The sequence below is a fragment of the Podarcis tiliguerta genome (genome assembly GCF_965153285.1).
Source record: "Podarcis tiliguerta genome assembly, chromosome: 2".
Taxonomy (NCBI): Eukaryota; Metazoa; Chordata; class Lepidosauria; order Squamata; family Lacertidae; genus Podarcis; species Podarcis tiliguerta.
In genome coordinates, this window is record NC_139535.1 from 8596844 (window position 1) to 8611530 (window position 14687).

The window sequence follows — 14687 nt, forward strand, 5'->3', positions numbered from 1 at the left end:
TCACAGGGGAACAGACTACAAATCCCAGAATCCTTTGCGTCTGGGAAAAGGGAAGAAGCGAAGGGGCGGGACGTCTCAAGAGGTGCCTGTTTCCTCTGGCCAGCCCCCATTTGTGTGGGGCTTTCGCAGGAGGCGTCCGGCCATCGCGACCTCTGGGGTGCAAAGAGGTTTTGCAGGGGAGGCTGAAGGTGGGAGCAGGAAGGAGGCTTTGCTGGCAGAGGGGCCCTTCGGAAGCAGCTCTCCACGGGTGAGAGGACACCGTCTGAACCATGCAACACGTGAATGCCGGTGAGGGGGCGGGGCAGAAAAGGGCGGCGGGAAAGATGAGCTATTTTGGCTTTCCCCATTGCACGGATAAGTTTGCACGTTGCATCGGGGTGAAAGAGGAGGAAGGGGAGATTATCAAAAGCAGAAGAAAACTCATTTATTCATTCCTCTTTGAAAGCTTGGTGGTAGATTGTGCATATTTTTATACTGCATGCAGCAGAGCTTTCCAAACTTTTCATGTTGGTGACACACTTTTTAGACATGCATCATTTTGCAATGCAGTAATTCAGTTTTGCATCATTTTGCAACGCAGTAATTCAGTTTCCCTAGCAAACCAGAGGTTAAACTAACCCTTTTCCAGCCCCGGGAGTAACATGAGGAGTGTTTAAACGACACACCTACACACTGCAGCCGACACACTAATGTGCCGCAGCACACAGTTTGGAAAGCTCTGGTACAGAACATTAAATTCTCACATTGAATATAAAAGAACTGAAGAAAGGACTTTTATGATTTGAGAACGGAGACGATTTATGCACTTTTTTGATAGATAGAAAGAAAGAAAGAAGTTGGAAGGATCTATGGGGAAGACCGAGATTCCCACTCTGCTCTTGCCACCAAAGGTGTTCCTGAGGTGCTGCAGTTTTTGCTGAGGGCATTTTGTCATTACAGAGACCGCCAACCTTTGATTACGGGGCTGTTTATTTCTGCAGGGTCAAAAGGGCCCTCCCTGCTGGACGTTGGCCGAAGAGCAAGGGAGGCCATGCTGGAGAATGAGGGGGACGTGGCCTCTCTGGGTAAGGAGCCTCCTTCCTCGAATCTGAAGCAGTCCTTCCGGGAGATTTTCTTCTCACTCTTCTTTTGGGGTGGAGGGGTAGGTGGGGAGCAGGTTTGTTGCGCAAGAGCTGCAAATGTACTTTATTCCAAATGCCTTGCATTTTGATCCCAACTTTCCCCCCTCCAAGGAGCGCAATGTGGGGCACACGGGTCTCTCCCCCCCCCATTTAATCCCCACAACAAACCCTAGACAGCCTTGGCCCAGGATACCTGAAGAAGCGTCTCCAGCCCCATCGTTCAGCCCGGACACTGGGGCCCACCTCCTCCGAGGGTCTTCTGCCGGTTCCCTCACAGCAAGAAGCGAAGTTACAGGGAACCAGCCAAAGGCAGCCTTCTTGGTAATGGCTCCCTCTCTTTGGAACGCCCTCCCACCAGATGTCAAGGAAAGAAACAACTATATCACCTTTAGAAGACGTTTGAATGCAGCCCTGTATCAGGAAGGTTTTATGTTTGAGGGACTCCCATTAGCATCACAGCCACAGTTGGGAAGCCCCAACCATGTTCCTTCCCTGGGGTCGCTGGCAGTGCAGTCCCCACCCCCCACCCTGCAGACATCTTCAGCCATCCACCTTCTGGCACAGAGCGAAGGACCACCTTGCCCCCCACCAACACCCAGCCCCCTGGCTGCCATTTTGGACACCAGCTCAGGTGAGGCAGTCTGGGTGGGATGCCAAGTCCGTTGAGAGTTTCCCCTCCCTTGCTGAGAATGGGCAAGAAAAATGTTCTCTGTTACTTAATTTTAAAAGGCTCTTTCACTGGTTATACCTTATGCAGTGGGTTTTGTGGGCGGGGGGAGGGGGAGAAGTGGTACAACCTCCGTCTCTCACGCATCATCTGATCCAATGATTTGAGTCTGGATTCTGAAGCTACTTCTCTGCCATCTTCAAACCCTGATTCCACTTTCTTCACTCTCTCAGCAGGAAACTGGAGGAGAAAACACTTTGGTCCAAAGAGTGGCCAATGCTTTGCCTTCAGATTGGCTCTTGCCAGACACCAGAGAATCCACACAGGGGAGAAGATCCAGGAAAGCTCTGAGAGCGGGGAATGTTTTGGTCAGAGTTCAGAGCTTGTGAGCCCTTTGGAAACCCCTGTGTCTTTGTAGTTCAGGAAGATTCTTGCTCATCAGCCCATCGTTCTGATCCACCGGAACGTCCATGCAGGAGGAGATAAGTCATATCGCTGCTTGGAGTGTGGGGAAGGTTTTCCCCGACTCTCAGATTTTGTGAAACATGAAAGAGGCCACACAGGAGAGAAACTCCGCAAATATGGCGAGAGTAGGATCGGGTTTCCCAAGAGATCACAGCTTCATGGACCCCATAAAATCCACACAGGAGAGAAGCCCTACAAATGCCCAGAGTGTGGGAAATCATTTGCTCACAAGTCAGTCCTTGTGGTCCATCAGAGGCTCCACACAGGAGAGAAGCCCTATGAATGCTGGGAGTGTGGGAAATGTTTTCCTCAAAATGCACATCTTTGGAGGCATCGGTTGGTTCACACAGGGGAGAAACGGTATAAATGCTTTGAATGCGGAAGAAAGTTTACTTGCCGTTCCGGCCTTGTAATCCATCAGAAAACCCACACAGGAGAAAGGCCCCATAAGTGTCTGGAGTGTGGCAAATGTTTCCCCACAAAAGGAAGTCTCAGGCGACACCAGAGAATCCACACAGGAGAGAAGCCCTATGAATGTAGAGAGTGTGGGAAATGTTTTCATGAGAAAGATGAACTTCTGAGCCATCAGACTGTGCACACCGGGGAGAGGCCTCATAAATGTGCGGAGTGTGGGAAAAGTTTTCTTGTACCATCACACCTTGCAATCCACCAGAGAATCCATACGGGAGAGAAACCCTACAAATGCATGGAGTGTGGAAAATGCTTTTCCCAGAAACAACACCTCAAGCGGCACGAAAAAATCCACACTGGGGAGAAACCCTACAAATGCATGGAGTGTGGAAAGTGTTTTGCCCACAAATCACACCTTCATGTACACCAGAGAATCCACACAGGAGTGAGACCATATGAATGTGGAGAGTGTGGGAAATGTTTTTCCACTTCATCACATCTTATTTCTCATAAGAGAGTCCACACAGGAGAAAAGCCATATAAATGTTTAGACTGTGGAATGTCATTTACTTTAGCACAAAGCCTTAGGTGGCACCAGAGGATCCACACAGGAGAGAAACCCCACAAATGTTTGGAGTGTGGGAAATGTTTTTCAAGGAGAGACACCCTTGTGATCCATCAGAGAACCCACACAGGAGAGAAACCCTATAAATGCTTGGAGTGTGGGGAATACTTTGCAAGAAAATCAGAGCTTAACATGCATCAAAGGATACACACAGGAGAGGAACCTTACAAGTGCTTGGAGTGTGGGAAATGTTTTTCAAGGACAGACAACCTTGTGAAACATCAGAGAACCCACACAGGAGGGAAACCCTACAAATGCATGGAGTGTGGGAAATGTTTTTCTGTGTCATCACACGTTCGCAGACACCAGAAAGTCCACACAGGAGAGAGGCCTTACCATTGTGTAGAGTGTGGGAAATGGTTTTCACAGAGTGGGAACCTTAGAAAACACCAGAGACTCCATATGGAATAGAAAGCATATAAATGTTGGGAGTGCGGGGAATGCTTTGTAAAGAAATGAATCTTTTATCAACACTGGAGACTCCACGAAGGAAATACAGTGCAAGTGTCTGGAGTGTGGGAAATGATTTGCTGCTCATTTGGACCTTCAAAGGCACCAGAGAATCCACTAAAAAGGGAAACCCATTAATGTTTCGAGTGCGGGAAATATTTGGTCTGGAAGGGCTAGGCTGGTGCTGCCTCAGGGAGTCCACACAGGAGAGAAACCACACCAACGCTCTGAGTATGTGTAATGCCGGATATTTTTAGAAGGTGGTGTCTCCTCATCTCGATGTAATTTTAGCTTTAGATCCTTTTAACTCTATCTGTACATATAACGAGGGCTTTCCCATGAATTTATCTATATGATGAGGACTTGGCATCAACCAGAGGTCTAGACAGCTGGCCTGATAAGGCGTCAACTAGCGGACAGGCCTATCTTGACCAAGCCATGGAACTGGCAATCAAATATAGACTTTGGCTCACCGCTAGGAAAAGAGAGAGTAACTTTGCTCTGTGCCCACCGCAGAGATGAGGGAGAACGGCAACAGAACTCAAAGAGCCCTCCTGCTATTGGATCATGTTTAAAAGCCTCTATATAAGGGCTCAGCGGCAGCAGCTCTCTGAGTCCCTGGTTCGAGTTCTGCCGGAGAACATCAGTGTTGGCCCTATTGAGGGAAGGGAAGGATTTCCTGCTCCCGGGGTCTTTGCACCAAATGAGATGAACCTTGAAATTCGCTTTTGCAGTTATCTCCATAATATCCTTCTGATCTTGTATCTTAAGTGTCGCTCCTTAGTGAACATGGAACATAGATGTTAGCCTGCTAGAATAATATGTAGAATATACTGGACCCCATTACCTTTGTTTTAAACTGAGCTATCTCAGGTATCTAACTGTTGGAGGTTCACTAGGGAAAATGCTTCTCTAAAACATAAGTTTTTTCATTGTCCTATAACTTAAACTATCAACAGAACTGTATGGAAGAACCTTACATTTACTGAGCAAAATATCCTCTTGAATTATATACTCAGCACATGCAACCTTACAAAAGGACTATACGAGTGGACTCTCCGTGCCCTGACCACAGCAAAAGGACTGATACTGATGAATTGGAAAAATAAAAATGCGGCTCCCTTCTACGAACGGATTGGAGACTTCTGCAAACTCGCAACATATAAACGACATGCATATAAATGCAGACTTGCCATGGACAAGTTCAATGACATTTTGGATCCATTTTTACAACTACTGAAAAGGTTAAGGTCTGGTGAAGTACAATAACAACCTTGTAAAATATACAGTTTGGGGTTTCCATCTCCCCCCCCCCTTATTTCCCCCTCTTACACGGTTTCTGTTTCTCTTTTTCTCTTATTTACATCTCACCATTTTTAGTTCACATATAATTTTGTACTTTTTCAACTTTCAGTTAATTTTTTTTTTTTAAAAAGTTAGACTGATTATTTGCCTTCTGTTTGCTTAAATTAATAAGAGCTTCTTCCTGTTCCTTCTTCGACACCAAAGAGTACATTGAGGTGGAGAATTCAAAAACATTTTAAGCCATGAACAAAATAGTCCCTTCTCCTCATCTCTGAAACATGCAGGACAAAAAAGCCTCCCAGAAATCTTTGGAATGTGAAAAATCCTACTTCCTCCCCCCTTAAAAAAATTTCATTTATTGAAAATCAAAGTACAGAGTACAGTGGTACCTCAGGTTACATACGCTTCAGGTTACATACGCTTCAGGTTACTGCCTCTGCTAACCCAGAAATAGTGCTTCAGGTTAAGAACTTTGCTTCAGGATGAGAACAGAAATCGGGCTCTGGCGGCACGGCAGCAGCAGGAGGCCCCATTAGCTAAAGTGGTGCTTCAGCTTAAGAACAGTTTCAGGTTAAGAACGGACTCCGGAACGAATTAAGAACTTAACCTGAGGTACCACTGTATGGCATACAAAAAACTCCAAGTCAGAAAAACACACTCAGTGAATTCAGCCTAATGCAATCTCACTTTATGCAAGATAAGTAAGAAAAAGAAAACAATAAATTAAAGGAAGGGAAGAAAAAACTAAAGAGTAAGACTACTAACATACTAAGTACGTTGAAGTTTGAATTTCAAAGCATCATTAATGTACATTTTCCATTTTGCTGATGGTATTCCTTTTACTGATATTTTTAACATTCTGCTTTGAGGTTTGTTTCTTGAATGGTCCAGTGGAGGACAACTTTCAGGAAACAAATAAAATAATAAGTTCTTGGTTTTGAAAAGGGCCAAATTCTCCTCCTGACAACCTTGATGGGCCTTAAGGCAGTTTCACACTGGAAGTGAGCGAGGCTGCCCAGCATCTCCCTCTTTCGCCTCCTGCTCTCTTGCCAACTGAGAGGGGATTGCAGAGGCCCAAATGCTCTTCTTTCTCTCCCCGCTCCCAGAACTGTCTTGGGTGAGCCTTAGCCGGAAGGCAGGACCCCCTGCACCAGCCCAGCTGCATCTCTCCTCTCCCGCCTTTTCTCCAAGGGGCTCATGGCGGCCTCTGGTGCTCTCCGCTTCAACAACAACCCTGTGAGGTGGGGCAGCTGGAGAGGCCGCCAGCAGCCACAGGTCGCTCCCTGATCAGTACTTTTGGTTTAGATGGGGACTCTTAATCTTAGGGTCACGGGTTCGAGTCCCACGTGAGGTAAAAGAGCGCTGCGTTGCCGGGGGTTGGACTGGATGACCCTCGGGGTCCCTTCCAAGTCTAGAATCCAACCACGTTGACGTGCCAGTTGGTTTCATCTTCTCATTCTTTTTGCCTGGCCCCGCTGCGACATGTTAGGCGGTACAGAGAGGTGTGCCAGTAGGTGAGTAAATAGAAAGGGAAAATAGAAATAAATAAGCGCCCTTCCCCAGAGCCGAAAGGCACTTTTTTCCCTCACAGGGGAACAGACTACAAATCCCAGAATCCTTTGCGTCTGGGAAAAGGGAAGAAGCGAAGGGGCGGGACGTCTCAAGAGGTGCCTGTTTCCTCTGGCCAGCCCCCATTTGTGTGGGGCTTTCGCAGGAGGCGTCCGGCCATCGCGACCTCTGGGGTGCAAAGAGGTTTTGCAGGGGAGGCTGAAGGTGGGAGCAGGAAGGAGGCTTTGCTGGCAGAGGGGCCCTTCGGAAGCAGCTCTCCACGGGTGAGAGGACACCGTCTGAACCATGCAACACGTGAATGCCGGTGAGGGGGCGGGGCAGAAAAGGGCGGCGGGAAAGATGAGCTATTTTGGCTTTCCCCATTGCACGGATAAGTTTGCACGTTGCATCGGGGTGAAAGAGGAGGAAGGGGAGATTATCAAAAGCAGAAGAAAACTCATTTATTCATTCCTCTTTGAAAGCTTGGTGGTAGATTGTGCATATTTTTATACTGCATGCAGCAGAGCTTTCCAAACTTTTCATGTTGGTGACACACTTTTTAGACATGCATCATTTTGCAATGCAGTAATTCAGTTTTGCATCATTTTGCAACGCAGTAATTCAGTTTCCCTAGCAAACCAGAGGTTAAACTAACCCTTTTCCAGTCCCGGGAGTAACATGAGGAGTGTTTAAACGACACACCTACACACTGCAGCCGACACACTAATGTGCCGCAGCACACAGTTTGGAAAGCTCTGGTACAGAACATTAAATTCTCACATTGAATATAAAAGAACTGAAGAAAGGACTTTTATGATTTGAGAACGGAGACGATTTATGCACTTTTTTGATAGATAGATAGAAAGAAAGAAAGAAGTTGGAAGGATCTATGGGGAAGACCGAGATTCCCACTCTGCTCTTGCCACCAAAGGTGTTCCTGAGGTGCTGCAGTTTTTGCTGAGGGCATTTTGTCATTACAGAGACCGCCAACCTTTGATTACGGGGCTGTTTATTTCTGCAGGGTCAAAAGGGCCCTCCCTGCTGGACGTTGGCCGAAGAGCAAGGGAGGCCATGCTGGAGAATGAAGGGGACGTGGCCTCTCTGGGTAAGGAGCCTCCTTCCTCATATCTGAAGCAGTCCTTCCGGGAGATTTTCTTCTCACTCTTCTTTTGGGGTGGAGGGGTGGGTGGGGAGCAGGTTTGTTGCGCAAGAGCTGCAAATGTACTTTATTCCAAATGCCTTGCATTTTGATCCCACCTTTGCCCCCTCCATGGAGCTCAAGGTGGGGCGCATGGATCTCCCCCTCATTTAATCCCGACAACAAACCCTAGACAGCCTTGGCCCAGGATACCTGAAGAAGCGTCTCCAGCCCCATCGTTCAGCCCGGACACTGGGGCCCACCTCCTCCGAGGGTCTTCTGCCGGTTCCCTCACAGCAAGAAGCGAAGTTACAGGGAACCAGCCAAAGGCTGGTAATGGCTCCCTCTCTTTGGAACGCCCTCGCACCAGACGTCAAGGAAATAAACAACTATATCACCTTTAGAAGACGTTTGAATGCAGCCCTGTATCAGGAAGGTTTTATGTTTGAGGGACTCCCATCAGCATCACAGCCACAGTCGGGAAGCCCCAACCATGTTCCTTCCCTGGGGTCCCTGGCAGTGCAGTCCCCACCCCCCACCCTGCAGACATCTTCAGCCGTCCACCTGGCACAGAGCGAAGGACCACCTTGCCCCCCACCAACACCCAGCCCCCTGGCTGCCATTTTGGACACCAGCTCAGGTGAGGCAGTTTGGGCGGGATGCAGAGTCCGTTGAGAGTTTCTCCTTCTTTGCGAAGAAATGGCAAGAAAAATGTTCTCTGTTACTTCATTTAAAAAAAGCTCTTCCACTGGTTATACATTATGCGGTGGGTGTTGGGGGGATAAGTGGAACAACCTCCATCTCTCGCGTATCATCTGATCCAGCCATCTCAGGTTGGATTCTGAAGCTACTTCTCTGCCATCTTCAAACCCTGATTCCACTTTCTTCACTCTCTCAGCAGGAAGCTCAAGGAGGAAACACTTCGGTCCAAAGAGTGGCCAATGCTTTGCCTTTGGATTGGCTCTTGCCGGACACCAGAGAATCCACACAGGGGAGAAGACCCAGGAAAGCTCTGAGAGCGGGGAATGTTTTGGTCAGAGTTCAGAGCTTGTGAGCCATTCGGAAACCCCTATGTCTTCAGAGTTCAGGAAGATTCTTGCTCATCAGCCCATCGTTCTGATCCACCGGAACGTCCATGCAGGAGGAGATAAGTTATATCGCTGCTTGGAGTGTGGGGAAGGTTTTTCCCGACTCTCAGATTTTGTGAAACATGAAAGAGGCCACACAGGAGAGAAACCCCGCAAATATGGCGAGAGTAGGATCGGGTTCCCCAAGAGATCACAGCTTCATGGACCCCATAAAATCCACACAGGAGAGAAGCCCTATGAATGTAGAGAGTGTGGGTTATGCTTTTCTGTTAGGTCAAAACTTGTTAGCCATCAGCGAACCCACACTGGACAAAAACCCTACAAATGCCCAGAGTGTGGGAAATCATTTGCTCACAAGTCAGTCCTTGTGGCCCATCAGAGGCTCCACACAGGAGAGAAGCCCTATGAATGCTGGGAGTGTGGGAAATGTTTTCATCAAAACGCACAGCTTTGGAGCCATCGGTTGGTTCACACAGGGGAGAAACGGTATAAATGCTTTGAATGCGGAAGAAAGTTTACTTGCCGTTCCGGCCTTGTAAGACATCAGAAAACCCACATAGGAGAAAGGCCCCATAAGTGTCTGGAGTGTGGAAAATGTTTCCCCACAAAAGGAAGTCTCAGGCGACACCAGAGAATCCACACAGGAGAGAAACCCTATGAATGTAGAGAGTGTGGGAAATGTTTTCATGAGAAAGCTGAACTTCTGAGCCATCAGACTGTGCACACCGGGGAGAGGCCTCATAAATGTCCGGAGTGTGGGAAATGTTTTCTTGTACCATCACACCTTGCAATCCACCAGAGAATCCATACGGGAGAGAAACCCTACAAATGCATGGAGTGTGGAAAATGCTTTTCCCAGAAACAACACCTCAAGGCGCACGAAAAAATCCACACTGGGGAGAAACCCTACAAATGCATGGAGTGTGAAAAATGTTTTGCCCGCAAATCACAGCTTCATGTACACCAGAGAATCCACACAGGAGTGAGACCATATGAATGTGGAGAGTGTGGGAAATGTTTTTCCACTTCATCACATCTTATTGCTCATAAAAGAGTCCACACAGGAGAAAAGCCATATAAATGTTTAGACTGTGGAATGTCATTTACTTTAGCACAAAGCCTTAGGGGGCACCAGAAGATCCACACAGGAGAGAAACCCCACAAATGTTTGGAGTGTGGGAAATGTTTTTCAAGGAGACACAACCTTGTGTCTCATCAGAGAACCCACACAGGAGGGAAACCCTATAAATGCTTGGAGTGTGGGGAATGTTTTCGTCAGAAAGGGAGTATTTCGAAACACCAGGGAATTCACACAATCCTATAAATGTAGAGAAACAAAATCCCGTAAGGAGCACCAGAGAATACACACAGGAGGGAAACCCTACAAATGCTTGGAGTATGGGAAATACTTCGGTAGAAAATCAGAGCTTAATATTCATCAAAGGATCCACACAGGAGAGAGGCCTTACCAATCTGTAGAGTGTGGGAAATGGTTTTCACAGAGTGGGGACCTTAGAAAACACCAGAGACTCCATATGGAATAGAAAGCAAATAAACGTTGGGAGTGTGGGGGGAATGCTTTTTAAAGAAATGAATCTTTTATCAACATTGGAGACTCCATGAAGGAAATACAATGCAAGTGCCTGGAGTGTGGGAAATGATTTGCTGCTCATTTGGACCTTCAAAGGCACCAGAGAATCCACTAAAAAGGGAAACCCATTAATGTTTCGAGTGCGGGAAATATTTGGTTTGGAAGGGCTAGGCTGGTGCTGCCTCAGGGAGTCCACACAGGAGAGAAACCACACCAACGCTCTGAGTATGTGTAATGCCGGATATTTTTAGAAGGTGGTGTCTCCTGATCTCGATGTAATTTTAGCTTTAGATCCTTTTAACTCTATCTGTACATATAACGAGGGCTTCCCCATGAATTTATCTATATAATGAGAACATGGCATCAACCAGAGGTCTAGACAGCTGGCCTGATAAGGCGTCACCTAGCGGACAGGCCTATCTTGACCAAGCCATGGAACTGGCAATCAAATATAGACTTTGGCTCACCGCTAGGAAAAGAGAGAGTAACTTTGCTCTGTGCCCACCGCAGAGATGAGGGAGAATGGCAACATAACTTAAAGAGCCCTCCTGCTATTGGATCATGTTTAAAAGCCTCTATATAAGGGCTCAGCGGCAGCAGCTCTCTGAGTCCCTGGTTCGAGTTCTGCCGGAGAACATCAGTGTTGGCCCTATTGAGGGAAGGGAAGGATTTCCTGCTCCCGGCGTCTGCACCAAATGAGATGAACCATGAACTTCACTTTTGCAGCTATCTCCATAATATCCTTTTGATCTTGTATCATAATTGTCACTCATTAGTGAGTATGGAACATAGATGTTAGACTGTTAGGATAATATTTAGAATATACTGGACCCCATTACCTTTGTTTTAAATTGAGCTATCTCAGGTATCTAATTGTTGGAGATGCACTAGGGAAAATGCTTCTCTAAAACACATGTTTTTTCATTGTCCTGTAACTGAAACTATGAACAGAACTGTATGGAACAACCCTACATTTACTGAACAAAATATCCTCTTGAATTATATACCCAGCACATGGAACCTTACAAAAGGACTACAGTGGTACCAGGGGTTACAGGTGCTTCAGGTTACTGTCTCCGCTAACCCAGATATAGTACCTCTGGTTAAGAACTTTGCTTCAGGATGAGAACAGAAATTGCGCGGCGGAAGCGGGAGGCCCCATTAGCTAAAGTATTACCTCAGGTTAAGAACAGTTTCAGGTTAAGAACGGACCTCCAGAACAAATTAAGTTATTAACCAGAGGTACCACTGTATATGAGTGCACTCTCCGTGCCCTGACTGCAGCAAAAGGATTGATACTGATGAATTGGAAAAATAAAAATGTGGCTCCTTTGTACGATTGGATTGGAGACTCACAACATATAAACGACTTGCATATAAATGCAGACTTGCCATGGACAAGTTCAATGAAATTTTTTATCCATTTATACAAGCACTGTTAGTAGGTTTAGGTTACAATAACAACCTTGTAAAACATACAGTTTGGGGTTTCCCCCCTCCCCCATTCATTTCCCCCTCTACATAGTTTCTGTTTCTTTTTCTCTCTTTTTTTTACGTCTCACCACGTTTAGTTCAAGTATAATTAAGTACTTTTTGAACTTTCAATAAAGATTTTTTTTTTAAAGAAAAATTTAGACTGCTTATTTGGCTTCTCTTGCTTTGCTTAAATTAATAAAAGCTTTCTTCCAAAGAGTACATTGAGATAGAGAATTAAAAAAAAATGTGTTTTAAGCCATGAGCAAAATATTTTCGTCACTCTTCACCTCTGAAACATCTTATCTTTAGTCATGAAGTATGTGAAAAATCCTACTTCCTCCCCCATTTAAAAGATTTCATTTATTGAAAATCAAAGCAGTGCATACAAAGCGCTCCAAGTCAGAAAAACACTGTCAATCAATTCAGCCTGATGCAATCTCACTTTATGCAAGATAAGTATGAAAAACAAAACAAAAAGGAAGGGAAGAAAAAACTGAGTAAGACTACTAGCAGCCCAGGGAAAAGGGACTGCCGACGTCCCACCGCTGCCTGCTCACAAAAATGAAATGTTCTTTCATTTCTGCCTCCTCTCCTACACCTCTTTCATGCCAATGCCCCTTGCAAAGGAAAGGGAAGAGGCGACCCTCCTCTAGTGATCCCAAAGATCAAAGTCTGACCCGCATTTCCCCGCATTCACATGTTACAGGAGTCAGGCGCAGCAGCTTCTCCGTGAAGATCTCCCAAGCCTCGTCCTTTGCATGCAGGAAAGAGCTCAGATGCACAAGCAGCTCCCGGAAAGATCCGTGTCTGGAGCTCAAGTCTCCAGGAGGGACCTAGGAAGCTCCTGGCAGCCGCAGATCTCCCTTAGTCTGCAGGTCTTCTTCCCTTAGTCCAGAGTTTTCCCGTCTGGAAGCAACGCTCAGTCGCCTCCCCTCCTGCAAAAGAGCCTTTCCCCTCCAAAGCCTAGCAAGAAAAAGCTCCTTCTGTAGGCTGAGACCCTACCTGCCTGTGGACTGTCTTGCCAAAATGGTGCATGCTGTAGTTATCTCCCGCTTGGACTGCTGCAAATCACTCTACATGGGGCTACCTTTGAAGGTGACCCGGAAACTGCAACTAATCCAGAATGTGGCAGCTAGACTGGTGACTGGGAGCGGCCGCCGAGACCACATAACACCGGTCCTGAGAGATCTGCATTGGCTCCCAGTATTGGTGCTGACCTTTAAAGCCCTAAACGGCCTTGGCCCAGTATACCTGAAGGAGTGTCTCCACCCCCATCATTCAGCCCGGACAATGAGGTCCAGCACCAAGGGCCTTCTGGTGGTTCCCTCGTTGCGATAAGTGAGGTTACAGGGAACCAGGCAGAGGGCCTTCTTGGTAGTGGCGCCCACCCTGTGGAACGCCCTCCCTTCAGATGTGAAGGAAATAAGCAGCTATCTTCTCTTTAAAAGACATCTGAAGGCAGCCCTGTTTAGGGATGTTTTTAATATTTAATGCTGTATTGTTTTTAACACTTGATTGGAAGCCGCCCAGAGTGGCTGGGGAAACTCAGCCAGATGGGCAGGGTATAAATAATATATTATTATTATTATTACTATTATTATAGAACATTCGTGGGCTGTTGGAAAACACCAAAAATCACCATCGCATTCTGCAACGAAAAGAATCTTAGGCAGCCAGCCTTTCTCAACTTAGCCTACCTCCCAGGTCTGTCGTGATGATGTCCCATGTAGGCAATCAAAAGCTCTTTAAAGGAAGGATGTGGCAGAAAATGTTTAAATAAGCCAGAATGACCTAAGAAGAGCTGGGCTGGATCAGGCCAGTGGCCCATCTAGTCCCCCATGCTGTTCTCGCAGTGACCAGCTGGGTGCCATGTTGCAGCCTCTCCGATTTCCTCTCAACCCTCAGAAGGACGCAGGAGGTTCGGTCTGCCCTCCATCTTGTCCCCCTTCCTCCAGTCTAGGACAGAGGGAGGGTCGGTGAAGCTTCTCTGAAGTGCAAAATGACAACGGCTGCAAACCTGCTAACCGTGTCTCTCTTAAGTCCCAATTCACTCTACGGGGGCTTCCTTCCATGGACTCACTGCTACGGCCCGTGTTCATGGAAGACAATCTTACCCGGCTACGAGTGATCGCCAAAAAAGAAGCCAACTTCCAGGAAAGTGAGGTTGAGAGGGCTGCAGCTGAAGGTCACAGGAGGACTCTCAGGAGGAATCCTTTCCACCTTGGGAGTCAAAATGCAGTCAATCAGGGATCATTATGCCCAGTGCAACAACAACAATGCCCAGTGCTTTTTTTCTTTAAAAATGTTAGGGGTATTCTCATTTTCCTGCTCATATTGAAATACTACCCCCCCCCCCAATGAGGCCAAACTTAGACTCACAAGTTTTTAAAAAAATGCTTTATTGGTTTCAAAACCGTACAACAAAAATTTTCAGTAAATGTAAACAAAATAAATGTAAACAAAATAGAAATAAACAGTTCTTCATTCAATGTATGATACTTGTTTGTACACTATTTTGTAATTAAACTTGACATCCGATCTTCCCATTATGTTCTCAAATTAAATTCTTTAGAACCGCACATTGACTTTGTTTCTCCGTGTTATTTAACTTACATTAGATTTTGTGAAATTGTCCTCCTTAAAGCAGAGGAGCTCAATCAAAACCTGCTAACGGATATATCATTTGACAATATTATTTGACATAGACTTTACAAATATCCCATTCTCTAGTAATTTCTTTCATCTGAGATATCTCATAACCTTGCTGATAAATCTCGCTAATTCAGCATATTCTTAATTTAC

The 14687-nt window shown here is 46.3% G+C and overlaps 2 protein-coding genes across 3 annotated transcripts in view; both read left to right on the forward strand.

The window, feature by feature from the left end:
• LOC310670196 (zinc finger protein RFP-like) overlaps positions 1 to 14687 on the forward strand; it is a 127038-nt gene that overhangs the window by 8893 nt on the left and 103458 nt on the right. The gene's annotated exons all lie outside the window — the stretch shown is intronic.
• LOC310672828 (uncharacterized protein) lies at positions 8067 to 10142 on the forward strand (the record flags this gene model as incomplete). Its single annotated transcript, XM_083430484.1, has 2 exons — positions 8067 to 8370; positions 8632 to 10142. 2 exons carry the CDS (start codon positions 8067 to 8069, stop codon positions 10140 to 10142), a joined length of 1815 nt encoding a protein of 604 aa, XP_083286610.1.